At 41.8% G+C, this 16829-nt stretch overlaps 1 protein-coding gene across 2 annotated transcripts in view; it reads left to right on the forward strand.

The window, feature by feature from the left end:
• The first annotated feature begins 478 nt into the window (after positions 1-478).
• The window catches only part of Nalf1 (NALCN channel auxiliary factor 1), a 522611-nt gene continuing 506260 nt past the window's right edge, over positions 479-16829 (forward strand). For both annotated transcript variants that reach the window (NM_001402489.1, NM_001402488.1), the window contains exon 1: positions 479-1567. In NM_001402489.1, coding sequence (NP_001389418.1) covers positions 626-1567 — 942 coding nt within the window. In that variant the 5' untranslated portion in view covers positions 479-625. The remainder of the gene's footprint in view (positions 1568-16829) is intronic.

The raw sequence follows: 16829 nt of genomic DNA on the forward strand, positions 1-16829 counted from the left end.
AGCTCGGGGCGCGGGGAGAGCCAGCGCGAAGTAGGCGCGGGAGGCGGAGGAGAAGCCAGCGACGGAGAGGAAGGAGGAGGAAGAGGAGGAGAAGAGGAGGAGGAGAGGAGGAGGGGAGGCGCTCCGGTCGCCGTCAGTGGGCAGCAGAGACGCGGCATGCCCCTGGCAGGGGAGAGCGGGCTGTCCTCAGCTGGGCCATGGGGACCCGCGCGCTGACAATGCCGGGGTGATAGGAGCAGCGCCAGCCACCCCGCCACCTCCACCACCATCACCTCCCGCACTCAGCCTCCCCACCGGCCAGCACAGCACCAGCCTCCGCGTCTCTCTCTCTCTCTCTCTCTCTCTCTCTCTCTCTCTCTCTCTCTCTTATTGTCTCCCACTCTTCAGGGGATGGGGTCGGCTGATGATTAGGTCGGAAGCAAGATCTTCCTCTAAAGTATGGTAATATTTATGTAGGCAGAGAGAGAGAGAGAGAGAGAGAGAGAGAGAGAGAGAGAGAGAGAGAGAGAGAAGAAACGGGAGGAGGGGATACGGAAATTAAACCCTTTAAGTCAATGCATATTGTGGTGACACCGGCACAGGAGCCCTCACGGTGGAGTCGGCCAGGGCTGTGCGTTCCCAAAATATGACCAGGGGTGCTTGGATGTGTCGGCAGTATGACGACGGCTTAAAAATCTGGTTGGCAGCACCCCGGGAGAACGAGAAACCGTTCATCGATTCAGAGCGGGCTCAGAAATGGCGACTGTCTCTGGCTTCTCTCTTGTTTTTCACAGTCCTGCTCTCTGATCACTTGTGGTTCTGCGCCGAGGCCAAGCTGACCCGGACCCGGGACAAAGAGCATCACCAACAGCAGCAGCAACAGCAGCAACAGCAGCAGCAGCAGCAGCAACAGCAGCAGCAACAGCAGCAGCGACAGCAGCAGCGGCAGCGACAGCAGCAGAGGCAGCGACAGCAGGAGCCCTCCTGGCCCGCGCTCCTGGCCAGCATGGGGGAGTCCTCGCCCGCCGCCCAGGCACACAGACTCCTCTCCGCCTCCTCGTCCCCCACCCTGCCCCCCTCCCCGGGAGGCGGCGGCGGCAGCAAGGGCAACCGAGGCAAGAACAACCGAAGCAGGGCTCTTTTTCTAGGAAACTCTGCCAAGCCGGTGTGGCGCCTAGAGACTTGTTACCCCCAGGGCGCCTCCTCCGGCCAGTGCTTCACGGTGGAGAGCGCGGACGCTGTGTGCGCCAGGAACTGGAGTCGGGGGGCGGCCGCGGGGGAGGAGCAGTCGTCCAGGGGCTCGCGGCCAACTCCGTTGTGGAACTTGTCGGATTTTTACCTTTCGTTTTGTAATTCCTACACACTTTGGGAGTTGTTCTCGGGGCTGTCCAGCCCCAGTACTTTGAACTGCAGTCTGGACGTGGTGCTCACGGAGGGCGGTGAGATGACCACGTGTAGACAGTGCATCGAGGCTTACCAGGACTACGACCACCACGCTCAGGAGAAGTACGAAGAGTTTGAAAGCGTGCTGCATAAGTACTTACAGTCGGATGAGTACTCGGTGAAGTCCTGTCCTGAGGACTGCAAGGTAGGCACAGTGGGTTCCTTTCCCCTCCGCTGCGGCTTCTTCATGACTGATTCGTTTATCTGGTTCCGGTTTTGTAAGTTTAGTCATTGTTTATCTGGCTATCAGAACTCGACTTTCTGAAAGATTTGGGACATTTGGTGGGTTGCTGCTGGGCTGCTGCCTTCTTTCCAGCGCCCTTGGCAATCAGGGAAAGTCCATCTTCCAAGATAACAAAGTCAAGTCTTGGCAGTTGGCTCATACTTTTACTGCTCGTTAGGAAAACAGAGAGGGGACCAACGCACGCAGGTAGCCAGAAAGGATCTTGTAGTGAATCTGCCCACATTATCTCTCCACTTCTAACATAACGAGGTTGGTTGGCCGGAGGAATCAGACAAAGTGTAGCTGTTGGTGTAGGGGGAAGACAGCCAAATGTACACATCTTATGGGCTAGCTCTTGTTCTTCAGTAAGTCTGAAGGCCTGTTCTCGTGAAGCTTCCCGTTTTCTCCTAGAAATCTGTGTAGTATTGGCCTGGGTGTCATCTGACTAGATGGTTGCAATTAGCTATCTATTAATGATTCTCAATGTTAAACTGGTAATCATACACCTTACGTAATTGCCTTTTATATTTTTTTGCATACTCTGAAGAAATAGTAAATGTCACATCTTTGATGCTACGAGTTAAAATTCGGGGAAACAATTAATTGTATTCTAGTCAACAAGGACTGTGGTGACCTTGTTGATTAGCAAAGGGGAAGTCTAAGCAAGTTTCTTGGAAATGGTGCATGCATCCCTTAGCTGCTGGCGGTGCCGCTGTCCGTGGTGCTGAAACGGGGCTTGTCCAAGAGAGGCCTAAAGATGAAGAAGCTGCAGTGACCTTTAGCTGGGAAGATATGAGGACAGGATCTCTGTAGGTGTGGGTGTTAGCTTTTCAAAGCAATTCACACACACACACACACACACACACACACACACACACACACACACAAGAAAATTGTATTGTTGTTTCAAAAGAAATTTGACAAATAACTTTTTCCTTTCCGACTTCCCCAACACCCAGCCTTCCAGAGGGCCTCCTACACTTGCTTTCTGTGGAGGAGGGGATCAAGGGTCATACAGATCAAAGGAGTGTGATGCTTAACGCGGATCTTATTTGAAGCCATAGAGCTCAACTACAAGCCACGCCTTACAGTTTATCTAAACTTAAGCTGGCCTTGCTTATGGGTTTTCTTTCTTTCCTTTTTTTTTTTTTTTTTTTTTTTTTTTAGATCAGAAACTTGGGCTGCAATTAAAAATAGTCTATCACATTGATGAAAATTTTATTTCAGTGGATAAGCCAACACTTATGATCTCTATATATGGTTTAAAAATTCCTGCAATTCATTCCTAGGAAGAAAAATCAACCCTAATGATAGAAACTAACAGCGAATGACTAATGCATATACTAAACTGATATTTATCCCGATAGGATTGTTGCATACAACATTAAGATAAGGAAATGATGGATAATTCTACTACTAGTAAAAAATATGGCATAGATTTCCAACACTTTACAGTTAGGAGCCATGATAAAAATTTGACTTTGCATGCTCCCTTGACTGTAAGCTCTCATTGACACGTCTCGTAATTTTAATTTGATTAACTCAGTATCTGAAAGAGAGTCTGTGCTGTCAGTGGAGTGGAGTCATTCCCTACCTCAGAGGAAGCGTCCAAATACATCAAGTGTTTCTCTTTCTCTTTATCCAAATCAATTCTCAACATGGACTCTATATCATCATAATGGAAACAGTGACTGTAAATATTTCATGATGCTATGGGGTACTCTAAGGTTATACTTACATTTTTGGATAAAGTAGAATTTGCTAACACTATAAATACTTAACTTTTAAAAACCATCTCTCTTTCCACTGAAAAGTAAACATAAATGCTTATATTTCTCGGTGCAGCAGAATTTATTACCTGTGATGCCCTGGTGTCTTGTATTCAATTCTTGGTGGTAGAGACATGGCAAATTACTTTTGCCAGTAGGATATAATAATCTCATAATAGATGGTTTTAAAAAAATATATGGATTTAAGTTGAAAGCATTAGCATAGTTGGTTTAAGGTAAGTGAACTAATGGTTATGCATAGAAAATGACATGTGTATATTTCCTGAGTTTAATGAATAATTTTCTCTGATTCTGAAAAAGCCATATATATACACTTTAATGCAAAGTATGAAAGATGCTTTAAAGTGATTGCTGATTTTGAAGATTATTACTGAATTTCTAAAAACTTTTTTTTATTTCAATGCAATTGCAATTGCACAATGACTACAGTCAGGATCTTTCCTCAAATTCATGCAAAAATCCCCCCTTTTGGCAGCTACAAAGCCAGAGAGAGGCTAGAAGAATAGGCTATCTAAAAGGGCTAGTTAGAAGTAAACATATTATGTCTCCAAGGTTACTAACGTCCTCATAAAATGCAGTTCAATGGTTCATAAATATATTTATTATAGATAAGATACATAACATCCCATTAGCAGTATAAATTACTGGTATTTACATTTTAGGAGAAACATGTAACTTTTTAACTGACTTGCAGCAATGACATCTAGCTTTTTGAAGTTAAGATATATTATTGAATTTAGTTTCATAGTCTCTTCCCCATTAGAAATGAACTCTATAAAATAAGAGAGGTTTAAACTAAAATCCGATGTAAATTTCTTAAGGAGGTTTTATTTGGGGTAGGGGGAGGACCAGTTTGGACCCGTTATGCCTTTTAAAAGTCTGTCAGTCACATTTCGTATGACTGAACAGTGAACACCACAGTGTGTCTTAGGAACTATGTCACTGGAGAGGATGAGGCAGAAGGAATTGAATTCCAGACCAGGCCACATGGCTGTGAAGTAACTTCTGGTTTGTTTTTATTTCTTTAAGTTTCTTTGTCCTGAGTTCATCATAAGCAGAGGTCAAATAGAGCCATTTTACTTGAGAAAACTCTTGTAACATATGGAAAAATATGTACTCTGGTGTACTGCTTTTTAAATCATTGTGATAAATGGCTTATTATCTTTTATTAAAAAAAGCAAATATTTGGGGCTGGGGATTTAGCTCAGTGGTAGACCGCTTACCTAGGAAGCGCAAGGCCCTGGGTTCGGTCCCCAGCTCCGAAAAAAAGAACCAAAAAAAAAAAAAGCAAATATTTGCATCTATGAAGAAATGTGCAAAACATGTAAATATGTAACTCATTACCATTTAAGGTTCTGCATTATATAAATTAGGTAGCGGAAGCTTTGGGTAATATCCCCCATTGTTTATTGCGTTATTAAAAAAAAACAGTGTCTTCAGCCTATAAGAAGAATCTGATAAATGTGTCAAAATCTTCAACTTGGACATTATAAAAAAAATGACATTTTCCAAGAGCCAATTTACAAATACGTATAATTTTCATGCTTGGCTTTTACAAGTTTTTCTCTTCTTATCACAGTTTTAAGTTAGACCATGAGCATTCTAGAAAATGTATCCTACGTATGAGAGGTTTGCGGTTACATATATTTTGTGCTACCTGTAAGTGTTTGCTGCATTACTTACCTATGTGCCTTCAGATACTTGATGAAAGAACATATATTTGAGATCGAATTCTAGCATAGGGCATGGCAAAATCTAAAGGTCAGTTATATCTGTGTAAATTGTCATCTTCAGGACCCTAAGAGTGCGTGAGCTCTCATTGTTTTATTTTTATGACATCATATTATGCGTGTTAATTGCTGGCATTTAGCAGGCACAGGCTACACGTGACGCCATGCATGTCAACGACTCGAAGTTTCCCTAATACTTTAGATTTTCTTTTCCACTCCCAGTTGCTCACAGTACCACCCATTTTTGAAATCACAGAGTTTGGGTTATGGGCTGTGGATTTTGACACAGGTGAGCCGACGAAACAGTCCCTGTGGTAACTAAAGTTCATTGTCAACGTGACACACCTGGTTAGAGAGACCCTCAACTGAAGAATTTCCTCCAGCATATTGGCCTTTGGGTATGACTGCCAGGCATTTTCTTGATTGGTAACTGATGTAGGAGGGCCCGGTCCAGTTTGAGGTGCCATCCAGGTGGGTTTAGGGTGTGTTAGAAAGAGCCAGATTGTGAGTCTGGATGCTAGCCAGTAAGCAATGATCCTCCACGGTCTCTGCTTTAGTTCCTGCCTTCAGGTTCCCTCCTTGAGTTCCTGCACTGAATTCCTTGGTGGTGGTCTGAGACATGGTAATATAAGTCAAATAACCCATTTTTCCCCCCACAAGTTGGATTTGGTCAGTGTTTTATCACAGCAACAGAAGTGCAAACCAGGGTAACGATAGCACTTATTTTGATATTGTGTTCTTTAAGGTCATAGAGAGATGTTTTCTTTAAAAATATTTGCGTGTGTGTGAGTGTGTGTGTGTGTGTAAATATAATGTGTGTATACATGTGTGTATACATATATGGGTGTGTATACATATAATGTGTGTGTATACGTGTGTGTGTCTGTGTGTGTACATGTGTGTATACATATATGTGTGTATACATATAATGTGTGTGTATACATGTGTGTGTGGTGTGTGTGTACATGAGTATATACATATAATGTGTGTAAACATGTGTGTGGTGTGTGTTCATGTGTGTATACATATATGGGTGTGTATACATATAATGTGTGTATACATGTGTGTGTGTTTGTGTGTGTGTCTGTGTGTCTGTGTGTCTGTGTATCTGTGTGTATGTGCCCCATGTGCACATAAGATTCTACACAGGTCAAAAGAGGCATTAGATCCCCTGGAACCGGATTAAACACTGTTGTTGAGACACCACAAAGATGCCAGAAATTGAATCAAGGTCCTCTGAAAAAGCAGAAAGTGTTTTAAACAACGGACCATTCTCTCCAGCACCAGAAAACAGTTTCTGGAAAGAAAATCCAGTACTTTAAAACTGCTTCCCCTCCATGTTTGAACCCCCCAGCATCATCTTGCTGTTTGCAGTAACTGCATACATGTCAACGTCTAGGATGGAGAGCACATCCAAGTGTAGATGTCTACTTACGTTCTGCTACCTGATTATCCTCAGTCATGTTTGTGATCGAATGGTTTCTCTGCAGGATCAAAGAGTCTGGTCACGCAGATGAACAGGGCTGCCTTAAAGTCAAAGATACCATCAAGATCCCTTTATGACTCAGATCTGTGGTTTCTAGAGATATATTTCGCAGTATGGAGTTGCCGATTTATTACCGGCAGTTCCCCCTTACAGAAAAAGCACTTCACAGTATGTGTCAGTGTGAACGGTCTGTAGTATTCCAGAGCATGTTTTTACTCGGGGCTTGTAACTGGGTCAGATTAGCCGCTATATAGGACATAACCCAGAAGCTGATGTATGTTGGTTTTAATCACTTCTGTTGGATGAGGTCAGTGTTTGCTTATGCAAGGTGAATTCAAAGTTCAGAGGGATAGGAAACCAAGCAGAGATTTGAACCCCACACTCCCACTTGTGGGAATTGCAAATCACGATGTTAATTTTTCTTGCTAAACTTACTATACAAGAACAAAGTATAAACAACTGTTTCAAGGAACATAAATTTTGGTTTGGATTATCTGAGCTGTTGCTTAATTTCATTTTTTTCATTAAAAATGTCAATCATATAATGACTAAGCCCCATATTGGTTTAGGTCATAAAGATATTTTTTTTTCAATATCACTGGACATAGAGTAGATGTCAGTGCCTGTGGGATCATGTTGGAGGATCCTGGCCATCTTTAGAAGCCCTGATATCCAGAGATTCTGATGTCATTTATCTGATATGTGTCATGTGCCTGGGTGTGTTTAAAATGGAGTCAGTGAGTATTAGACTCAGCTGAGTTCTTTTGGTCTTCATATGCCCATTGTGCCTAATAATTCCAGTAAATTTGAACTTTGTGGAAATGTATCATTCATGTACACAGAGGCTACGGGGCAACAGGCTAGTGAAGAGGTTGAGGGAAAAGATATGAAGTGAGCTTACCTGATGCCAGACAGGAGGAGAAGGCAGAAGCCATCGTAGAGTTAAGGAAATGGCTGGCTGTGGACTGGCTTCCTGCTGGACCAAGTCACCAGACCCATGTTCACAGAATGGGCTGAGGACAGGACTGCTGTATTTCAGAAACAATTGGAGATGCACCCACCTCATTATTTCTTCTTCTAATTCTATCAGACAGGAATATACAGACCCTGGACTTTCTGGAAAGTATATGACTGGTTTCCAAGACAACCTGTTGGCCTTCTGCATTACTTCCTCCAGCTCATGTCTGTTCCTTTCACATCTGCTCGCTTCATCATACATGGAAAATCTCTCACTTTTGACTCTTTAAAAATAATGTTAATAGGCCACATTTTTGTTTTTTGCTTTCTATAGCAGTACAAATTTATATATGGTCATTTTAAACACACAACACACACACACACACACACACACACACACACACACACACTGCTAATGAACACAGATTGATTTAGTTCTAGTTTGGGAAATACTTTTTTGACAGAAACTGCTCCCTCTACAAGCAATTGTGAATAACGATCATTTTAATCACATATTTAATATACTTTTTAAATGAAATATTCTAATTTACTCTGATATTTAATGTTCATAAGAACATAAGTTTAACGTGTGTCCTTTCTTATAAGCAATGAATAATATAAGCTATATATTATAATAGAGGCATGGAAATATTTATTTGTAAGTGATAATGATTTATTAGTAGGCTTCTTGAAAGCCTGCTTCTATAGTCAAATATGTATAAGCAAGATGCTATGGTTGTGATCCCTGTGGTAAATACCTTATTCTCTGTTAATATCCCATTCATATTTAAGGATAGCGTTGATGTTGTTAGTGGTATCTCCACCCTTGTGTGGGAAGAGTGAATGTTTATGACTTCTGGCCTCCTTCCTTTGGGCTTCCTCTCTTCTTATTGCTGTGTCTGCTTTCTGTCACCCAGCATGTCCTTGCCTGCCACTTGGAAATGGATCTATCTGTCCTACTGGAAATGGTCTCATGGGAAATCCAAAGTTTAGAATTCTTCTCTGCAACTCCCTTTAAAAAGGATTGGTCTTTTTCTTACTGAAGTGCCACTGACTTTGTTCATTCCAAATGGAAATTGAACTAAGCTGTAAGGGCAGTGGTGTCATGGCATTCTCTCCTGCACTGCATTGTTGATGACCCAGACACCAAGCGTTAGGAGCAACCAATAGGGCTTAGAGATTTTTCTTTTTTAGACCAGAAACCACTTCCTTCCATTTTTAAGTCTGCTCTGTGAGTTAAGCGCCATGGCTGGCTGGCTTTGTCAGTGTTGGCCTCTGGTGAGGCAGAACAGAATATGTCAAAAGTCCTTTGCCTCCTGCCTAACATATTTAGAGAAAGAAAGAAAAACATGACGGTTGCTGGGCTCCCTTCTCTCTTTAAGGGCACACTGCCAAGGCCCAGGAAACCTCTGGAGTTCATCTCTTGAAGATTCCATCAATTGCCTATCAGGCCAAGCTTGGAATCAAGCTTCTGTTGGATGGGTCTTGGGGGAGCATGCCAAACCCAAACTTGAGAAAAAGGCAAATTATTTTGAGAAAGATACAGAGTTAGTCAAAAGTGTGCCACACATTGTAGAGCAGACATTTAGGTCAGGGGCAGACTGGTAAACGTCTCACTGGATAAAGGTGCTTGCTGCCAAGACTGACCGCCTCAGGTCAGTGCTGAGTCCTACGTTGTGGAGGAAGAGAACCAACTCCACAAGCTGTCCTCTGATCTTCACATTCAGTGCTGTGGGCAGTCTACACGGATGTGCAGCCTCTGACTCTGTCTGCCTCTGTCTCTGCCTGTCCGTCTCTCTGCCTCTCTCTCTCTCTCTCTCTCTCTCTCTCTCTCTCTCTCTCTCTTCCTCTCTCTTTTCCTACACACACACACACACATACCAACTCTCTCTCTCACCAAATGCAAAAATATTTTTTAAAATTTGGTCAATGAGTTTGACAATTGTGTCTTGGTGACCTTACACTTGTAGATTTAGTGTGTGATAAGAACATAAGCCAAGAGGTGGTAAGAGAAAGTGTTTAGTTGCTGGTGAATGAAAACAAATCCAGCTACTTTGATTAAGTTTGTCAGAGAAAAGAGAGTATGAATGGCGGTCAGGATCCTCCATGAAACAAGTATAACAAGATGAATAAGATACACATAGTTCTTGATCTTTTCATCAAAGTGAAAGGTGTTACACTTCCATCATTGCTAAAGATTTCTGGTGTGTGCGTGTGTGTGTGTGTGTGTGTGTGTGTGTGTATGTATGTGTTTATATGTGTGTGTTTATGTATGTGTGTGTATGTGTGTATATGTGTGTGTTTATGTGTTTATGTATATGTGTGTATGTGTGTGTTTATGTATGTGTGTGTATGTGTGTATATGTGTGTGTTTATGTTTATGTATATGTGTGTATGTGTGTATATGTGTGTGTACGTGTATGTTATGTGTATGTATATGTATTGTGTGTATGTGTGTGGGTTTATGTGTGTGTATGTGTATATATGTGTATGTTTATGTATGTGTGTTTATGTGTGTGTGTATATATGTGTATGTATATATGTATGTGTGTATGTATGTGTATGTATGTATGTGTATGTGTGTATATGTGTATATGTGTGTATGTGTATATGTGCATATGTGTGTGTTTATGTGTGTGTGTACACATGTGTGAGTGTGTGATCACATGATGAGTATCCAGACTCGTCTTAGCACTTATGTTTTTAAAAGGAACAATGATTTACTTGCAGTAGTTCAGAAAATAGACATAACTTTAAATTAGAATATACTTCGATTAAATAGAAATCTCATTTCAAAGTAGTATAAAATATTGATTGGTGTTAAGGATGAAATCCTTATACAGAATATGTTGTTAACGTTACTCTCTTTGGGAATGTGTTGCCAACTAAATTGTGTATTTCAATAGCAGAAAAAGGCTTTGAGTTTTTAGGGAAGAGTAGAGAGACTGAGCATAGATTGACTTCAGTTTTCTGTTTCACTGTTTTCTAGTCACACTACGCTGCCCAAGTGACTGACAACAGGGGCTCTACCCGTCTCTTCTATAGACCATGTCTTTTGTTTACATGAACAGATTTAGCCAGCATGTAGCAATGCCCAGTGAGTGGTAACAACTCATTAAAACCCATGACAAACACAGCAAAAACAAACGCTGCCTTCACCCGAAGTCTGACAAAACTTCTGGTTACTCATTTGCAGGTTTTAAGTAGACATTTTGTTACTCATAATGGAATCCTGATGTGTTTTACAGGCCTCTGTTTGACTTTCCGAGAAAGGTGACTGAATTATTCAGTAACAGCCAATAAAATCTTATGCAAAACCTTGGCTGGAATAAGAGTGTTGCACTCTATTTGGTTGCTGTTATTTTTTTTCATATTAGAAAATAATAAAGGATGTATTTCATCCTGAATAGATCCTGTAGGTGACTTACACAAGACAACTATCTGGGGGGATAGGTGAGGGAGATTGGGGTGCTATTCTCTACCTCCTCAGTTCAATGGTAGGGTTGGTCTTGAGGAAAGGTTTGGGTGATGTATGTATCTTGACAGGAATTAAAAGGTCAGATGCACCCAGATTTATTGTTGGAGACAGTGTCCTGAATGTTGGCCTCCTATATTTGAACAGTACTTGTTAAATTCTGTGTTCACTGCTGTACACACACTTGGTTTGTAATAATTAGTATTCTTTTAACTGTGGAGTAGGGAAAGAAGTCTAGTAGCAGATGGCCTTGGCTTTGAACCAGAATCTAGCAGAACCAGAACATAGCAAGTGTCTGAACTCAGAGGACAAAATGGGGTCAGAAGAAGATTCATTTGTGCTCTACTCCATGAATGGGGAGATGCTCATGAGACACAGCAAGGTTGCCGTCATCACATCCACTTGCTTCAAGGACGTGAAGGAATCTCAGTAGGTGTTTCTTCAGTCTACACTCAACAGAACAGTTCTATAAAAGGATCCCAGTGCAGAGGGATATTTGGGGAAGATCAGGAGCACTTTGCTACTGAAGATGGGCTAGCGGGATGAGATGTGTGGTACTGCTCTCCATAACCCTCGATAGATAGCATCTTTGCCTTGGGATATACGGCTGCAGGATAGTCTTAAATTTTCCTGGTGACACTTTAAGCTCACAGTCAGGAGCTCAATACACTAATTTCAGTGAGAATGTCCCAGGCAGAGAGGAGAGTCCTTCACAGGGATGATTTGTCATACTCTAATGCCTCGTTCCTAGTAACAGCACTGAGCTCCGACAGGGAGGTCATAACAATGTCAGTGCAATGTTAGTCTCAATTCCCATTTCTGTATTTATTGGTCTGAATATTGAAAACATGAGTAAACCCAGCATATATTCCTCTCCTGGGAGAGGTAAAAGACTGAGGTTAATGTGCAATTGAACACTCTGATTGACACAGTCCTTCCTGCCTTCTGCTCATATTGATCACTGTTACATCATCAAATAATCCCCTTGATCAAGTAGGACCCATTGTCATCACAGCCCTGGGGTGTGTAGTAGACAGAAAAGTTTTATCTTTCCCTCCCTTTTTTTCCATACTTAATTTTGACACATGGATGCAATCCTATAGCTAATTTTTGTGGAGTCTACAACACTGAAGTCACTTTATAATGAAATCCACTCTTTTTCCTGTTTCTTACAACCACCGAGTCACACAATGTGTTGATTTTATTATATATTTTATTTTATTGTTTTGAGAATTCCACACATGGGTACTGTGTTTACAACATTTCTGCCCCTTTCTCTTTTACTCCTAACTTCTGTGCCTCCCAACTCTGCTTCTAAAAGTATTGACTTGTTTATTACTGTTTTACACACATACACACACACACACATACACACATGCACACTCGCACATGCACAAACACATTCACACATACACTTATACACATACACACACACACTCACTCACATACACACACACAAACACACACAAACACACATGCACAAACACATTCACACATACACTGGCACACACACATGCACACTCATACTCATACACACACACACATACACACTCCTGAGTCCATTTAGTGTTGTTCACATGCATATGTGTGTTTAGGGCTGACTGCTTGGGATTGAATAACCTATGGAGAGGCTCATTCCTAGAGATTCCCCCTTCCTTAGCAGCCATTAGCTCTTTATCTAAGTGGGGCCCTCTGAGATTTCCCCCATACACATTGTATGTCTATTGATGTTGTATTATGCGGGTCCTATTTGGGCAACTGTATTGTGGAGATATAATGAGTACAGACAGCTTGCTTGTCCTATACAGAAGATTCTACTCCTGTGAGACAATTTAAAATAGCCCCATAGATTAAGAGCCATATGGCAGTGGGTGGAAATTCTGGCTTTGTCACGAGTCATTCCCCACAACCATCCACACCCAGGGTCGAGTTAGCCATCATCAACAAATGGAGTGCCTTCTGCTGAGAGAGGTTAAGGAATGTGCAAAGACCTCATAGTTCAGTGCAACAGACCAAGGATTTCAACCTATGAACATTGGGCTCTCAAAGACATAGGGTTGTTTTAAATTATATATATTGTCCACTCTGGCACCCGTCTTGTGTTCATGACCATTTGGATTTCAGTTTGTTGGTTTGAAGCAGATGGATGGGAGGATCATACCAGAGTGGAAAGGCCATAAAATAATTTTGCCCATAAAAGTAACAAACTTGCTGTTTCATGTTTTATTATTGCTAATGTTACACCAACCTAAGGTCAGAGATTAACATGTTCCCGCACATAGAAGGATCTTGGCCATTTGTCTGAGAGGTCTGTCCTAGATCAGGTGATCTCTATGAGGAAGAGCAGGTTACCTGTTTGACTAAGAATATCCACTGGGTCTTTTTCCCGGGCATTCACATTCCTTCCAGACTACTCTGAGAACAGCGATGACTTTGAAGAATTTACACCCTCAGCACTGCCTGAAACATGAACAGGGGGCAGACGCTACAGACTTTGTCCTCCACACAGCTTTGCACCCAAGTCACTCTTTCGCTAGTCTAGTTGGCATGCTGGGCAGAGATCATGAACTTGGTTTCCAGGAGCGATTTTATTTTTAAAGGCCAAGAAGATAAGCTCACCCTTAAGAATCACAGAAGCTTTTGGGAGTCATCTGGGGAAGAACAAATGTTCTTTGAAAGGTTAGTGTGGATTTTAAACCATGGAAGAGCAGGAAACCCTTGCATAGAATGAACACTGACTGCTGTGACTCAAGGCAAAAGCTGGTCCACACACAAACCGCCTGAGGCCTTGGCATCATGTCCAAGTCCAAGCAATACAGTGGTGAGGATAAGAGGACCCGCACAGTGGGACTGGGAGTGTTTCATCTGGTCTACCCTGTGGGCTCTCTAGAAGTGAAAGTGTTTGTTGCGTGGTCTGACATTTTTATTTTTGAGAGCTTCATACACAAGTATCATATGTACCTAACTTCGACCTGCGTTTTCACCTAGTCCAACTCTGCACATATTCCTATTACTTCTCCCAAATCCATGACTCCTCCTTCTTTGAAAATAGATCCTTCTTTTATACAATATACCCAGATTGTAGTTTCCCCTCTTTCCACTTCTCACACTTCCCTCACTTCCCCCTCCCTCAGTTCCACTCTGACTCTTTTTTTCACTTCACAAAAGAGCAGACCTTTAAAAGACAACAACCCAACAGGACACAATAAGAATAACAGGGCAGGATACAGTAAGACAAAGCAAAAACCCTGATATTGAAGCTGGACAAGGCAACCCAATAGTAGAGAAAGAACCCCAACAGTAGGCAAAAGAATCAGAGACATGCCTGATCCCACTGTTAAAGAGTCCTGCAGAAGCACCCAACCGCCATTACATAAAAGCAAAGGACCGGCTGCAGACCCACGCAGGCCCCGTGCTTGACAGCTCAGTCTCTGTAGGCCCTGCTTAGTCGATTCAGTGAGCCATGTTCTCTTGATGTCAAAGGGAGATGGAAAACTCTTCCTTCTTAAGTTATGATTGCTACATATGTAAAATGCATATGCATGTATATATGTATATATACATATATATATGCATACATACATGAATATGCACAATCCACTTAGTGCTGCTCTTATGCATATGTATTTATTGTTGACTACTTGGAACTTGATAACCTATCAGGAGGCTAGTCCTTACAGAAAAAGACATCTTCCTTACTGCCTTGGTTAGGGGATCCAGTGCTGGGACAAAACACCATGACCTTAAAGCAGGTTGGGGAAGAAAGGATTGGTTTGGCTTGCACACCCATATCACTGTTTACCATTGAAGAAATCCGGGTCCTCTGGGTCTTACAATCTTTCCCTTCCTTTCTGGTTTTCTCTGAGACTTAGATGTCAGGGTTGCACGGTACATGTGGGGATTCTCCTTCCCTACCTCCTTTATTCTCTGGATTTTGATTGGTTGTGGAAACTCTTCATTTTTGAAGTGGCCAGTTGTTCAGTTCTGCAGCTGAGGATGTGGTTTTTTCTCCATCTCAGAAACTGGGTCTTTGAAATGATGGGAATATTTGAGCAGCCTTTAGGTGTTTTGCTGTCCTTAAGACTAGGACTGGACTTGTACCACTTCCTCTCACTCTCTTTTCACTCCTTCTGTTTATCCTATTTTCACTTCTTTTTTATTTGAGGGTTTTGGATTGAAATCTGGACCTTGTGAATCCTGGAGGATTTCTGTGCCTCTTGAACTATATTACAAACCTTTGGATTTCAGAGAGGGGATTTCATTATGTAGCCCAGGCTGGCCCTAAACTCAGGTTCCTATTCGTTTGACCTGCGGAGAACCCATGTGTACTCGTGGGCTCAGCTTTCTTTTTGAAGACAAGAAATGCTGGCTGAGAGGGTGCAAGGTCACCTTTGTGTGTCTTATTTATTCTTTGGTAATTTCTCATTTCTAAACAACTCCAAAATTTGGAAATTTAAGAAATCCTACGGACTGTTATGTTGTCCCAGACTTGGTGAAAATTAATTTTATTATATCGACTGATTTAAAATTGTTTGTCATGATTGGATTGCGCCAATAAGAGGGTAGCATTGCTTTAAGACTTAAATTTTCAGGGATTTTTTTTCCCGATTCTTGTTTTTAAAACAAGCAATTGGAATATTTAGTCATTTTTAAGAGGTGGGAATTTAAGATCTGGTTCCCATGGAAGAAACAGGTTTAGTGCCATGGGCTTTTCGGAACTCTTGATTTGTTGTGTGCGCAGAATAGGAAAAGAACAGCTGTTCACAGCTGAGATAGCAAATGTCCAAAGCTTGAAACTGAAGCTTCATGCATAGATTTTCATTTTTGGTACCTGCTAGAATCTATGAATCGCTCTAGGAAATGGTATACACTACTTGTTCATATACCTTAGTAATTAAGGCTTAATCAAACGGATGTCTAATATTCTCACGATATCCAGTTTAAACAGATAATACAAAAACCTGACAATAAAAATTGGTAATTGTCACAATTTAATCATTGTAATATATATATTTTTTGTTTGATTGTTTTTCTTCTGAGTCGGGGTTTCTCTGTGTAGCACCTGGGGTGCTGTAACTCATGATTGAGACCAGGCTGACCTTGAGATCTGCCTGCCTCTTCCTCCCAGACATAGTGACTAAAGGTGTGAGCCATTGTGCCCGGCAGTCACTGTAATCTTAAACAGAGGTGGCTGGCAGTTCTGTGCCACACTCTCCCGAGTTTGAAGAGCCATAGAAACATTAACTTGATAAATACACGGTTCACAGAAAAAACACAGGGCCTATCCATACATGTGCATTCCTAAATGTCCTCATGGTTGACAATAGTAAGTTCCTGATCTTTCCCACAAGTCGAGCAGAGAAATCACAAAATCGTGCATGAGTCCTTTTCTGTCACCCCGTGATCGTTTAGATCAACTTTTGGTTAGTATCATCCTTTCTCCACTTGGTTTTTTAAATGCCTAGAGCCCGTTTTTATTGTAGATAAGAAATAGCGTGTCTCTAGGAGATGCATTGAACGTAGTGAATCATTAGAGTGAGATTCTCAAAGTGAAAGATCTACCACCTTCCCTCCAACTTCTGCTAACGGTGAAGGACCCTCCCTCAGCTGCATGTATGAGTGTAGCATGTGGGTCTGAGGGACCAAGATCTGTAGGTGCTCCAGAGAACCCAAGTGTCTTCGTGAAATTATCACCCAGGCTCTTTCTAAAGTCTTTGACCCTTGCTAGCTGGACACACTACAGAAC

This window comes from Rattus norvegicus, chromosome 16 (genome assembly GCF_036323735.1).
Source record: "Rattus norvegicus strain BN/NHsdMcwi chromosome 16, GRCr8, whole genome shotgun sequence".
Taxonomy (NCBI): domain Eukaryota; kingdom Metazoa; phylum Chordata; class Mammalia; order Rodentia; family Muridae; genus Rattus; species Rattus norvegicus.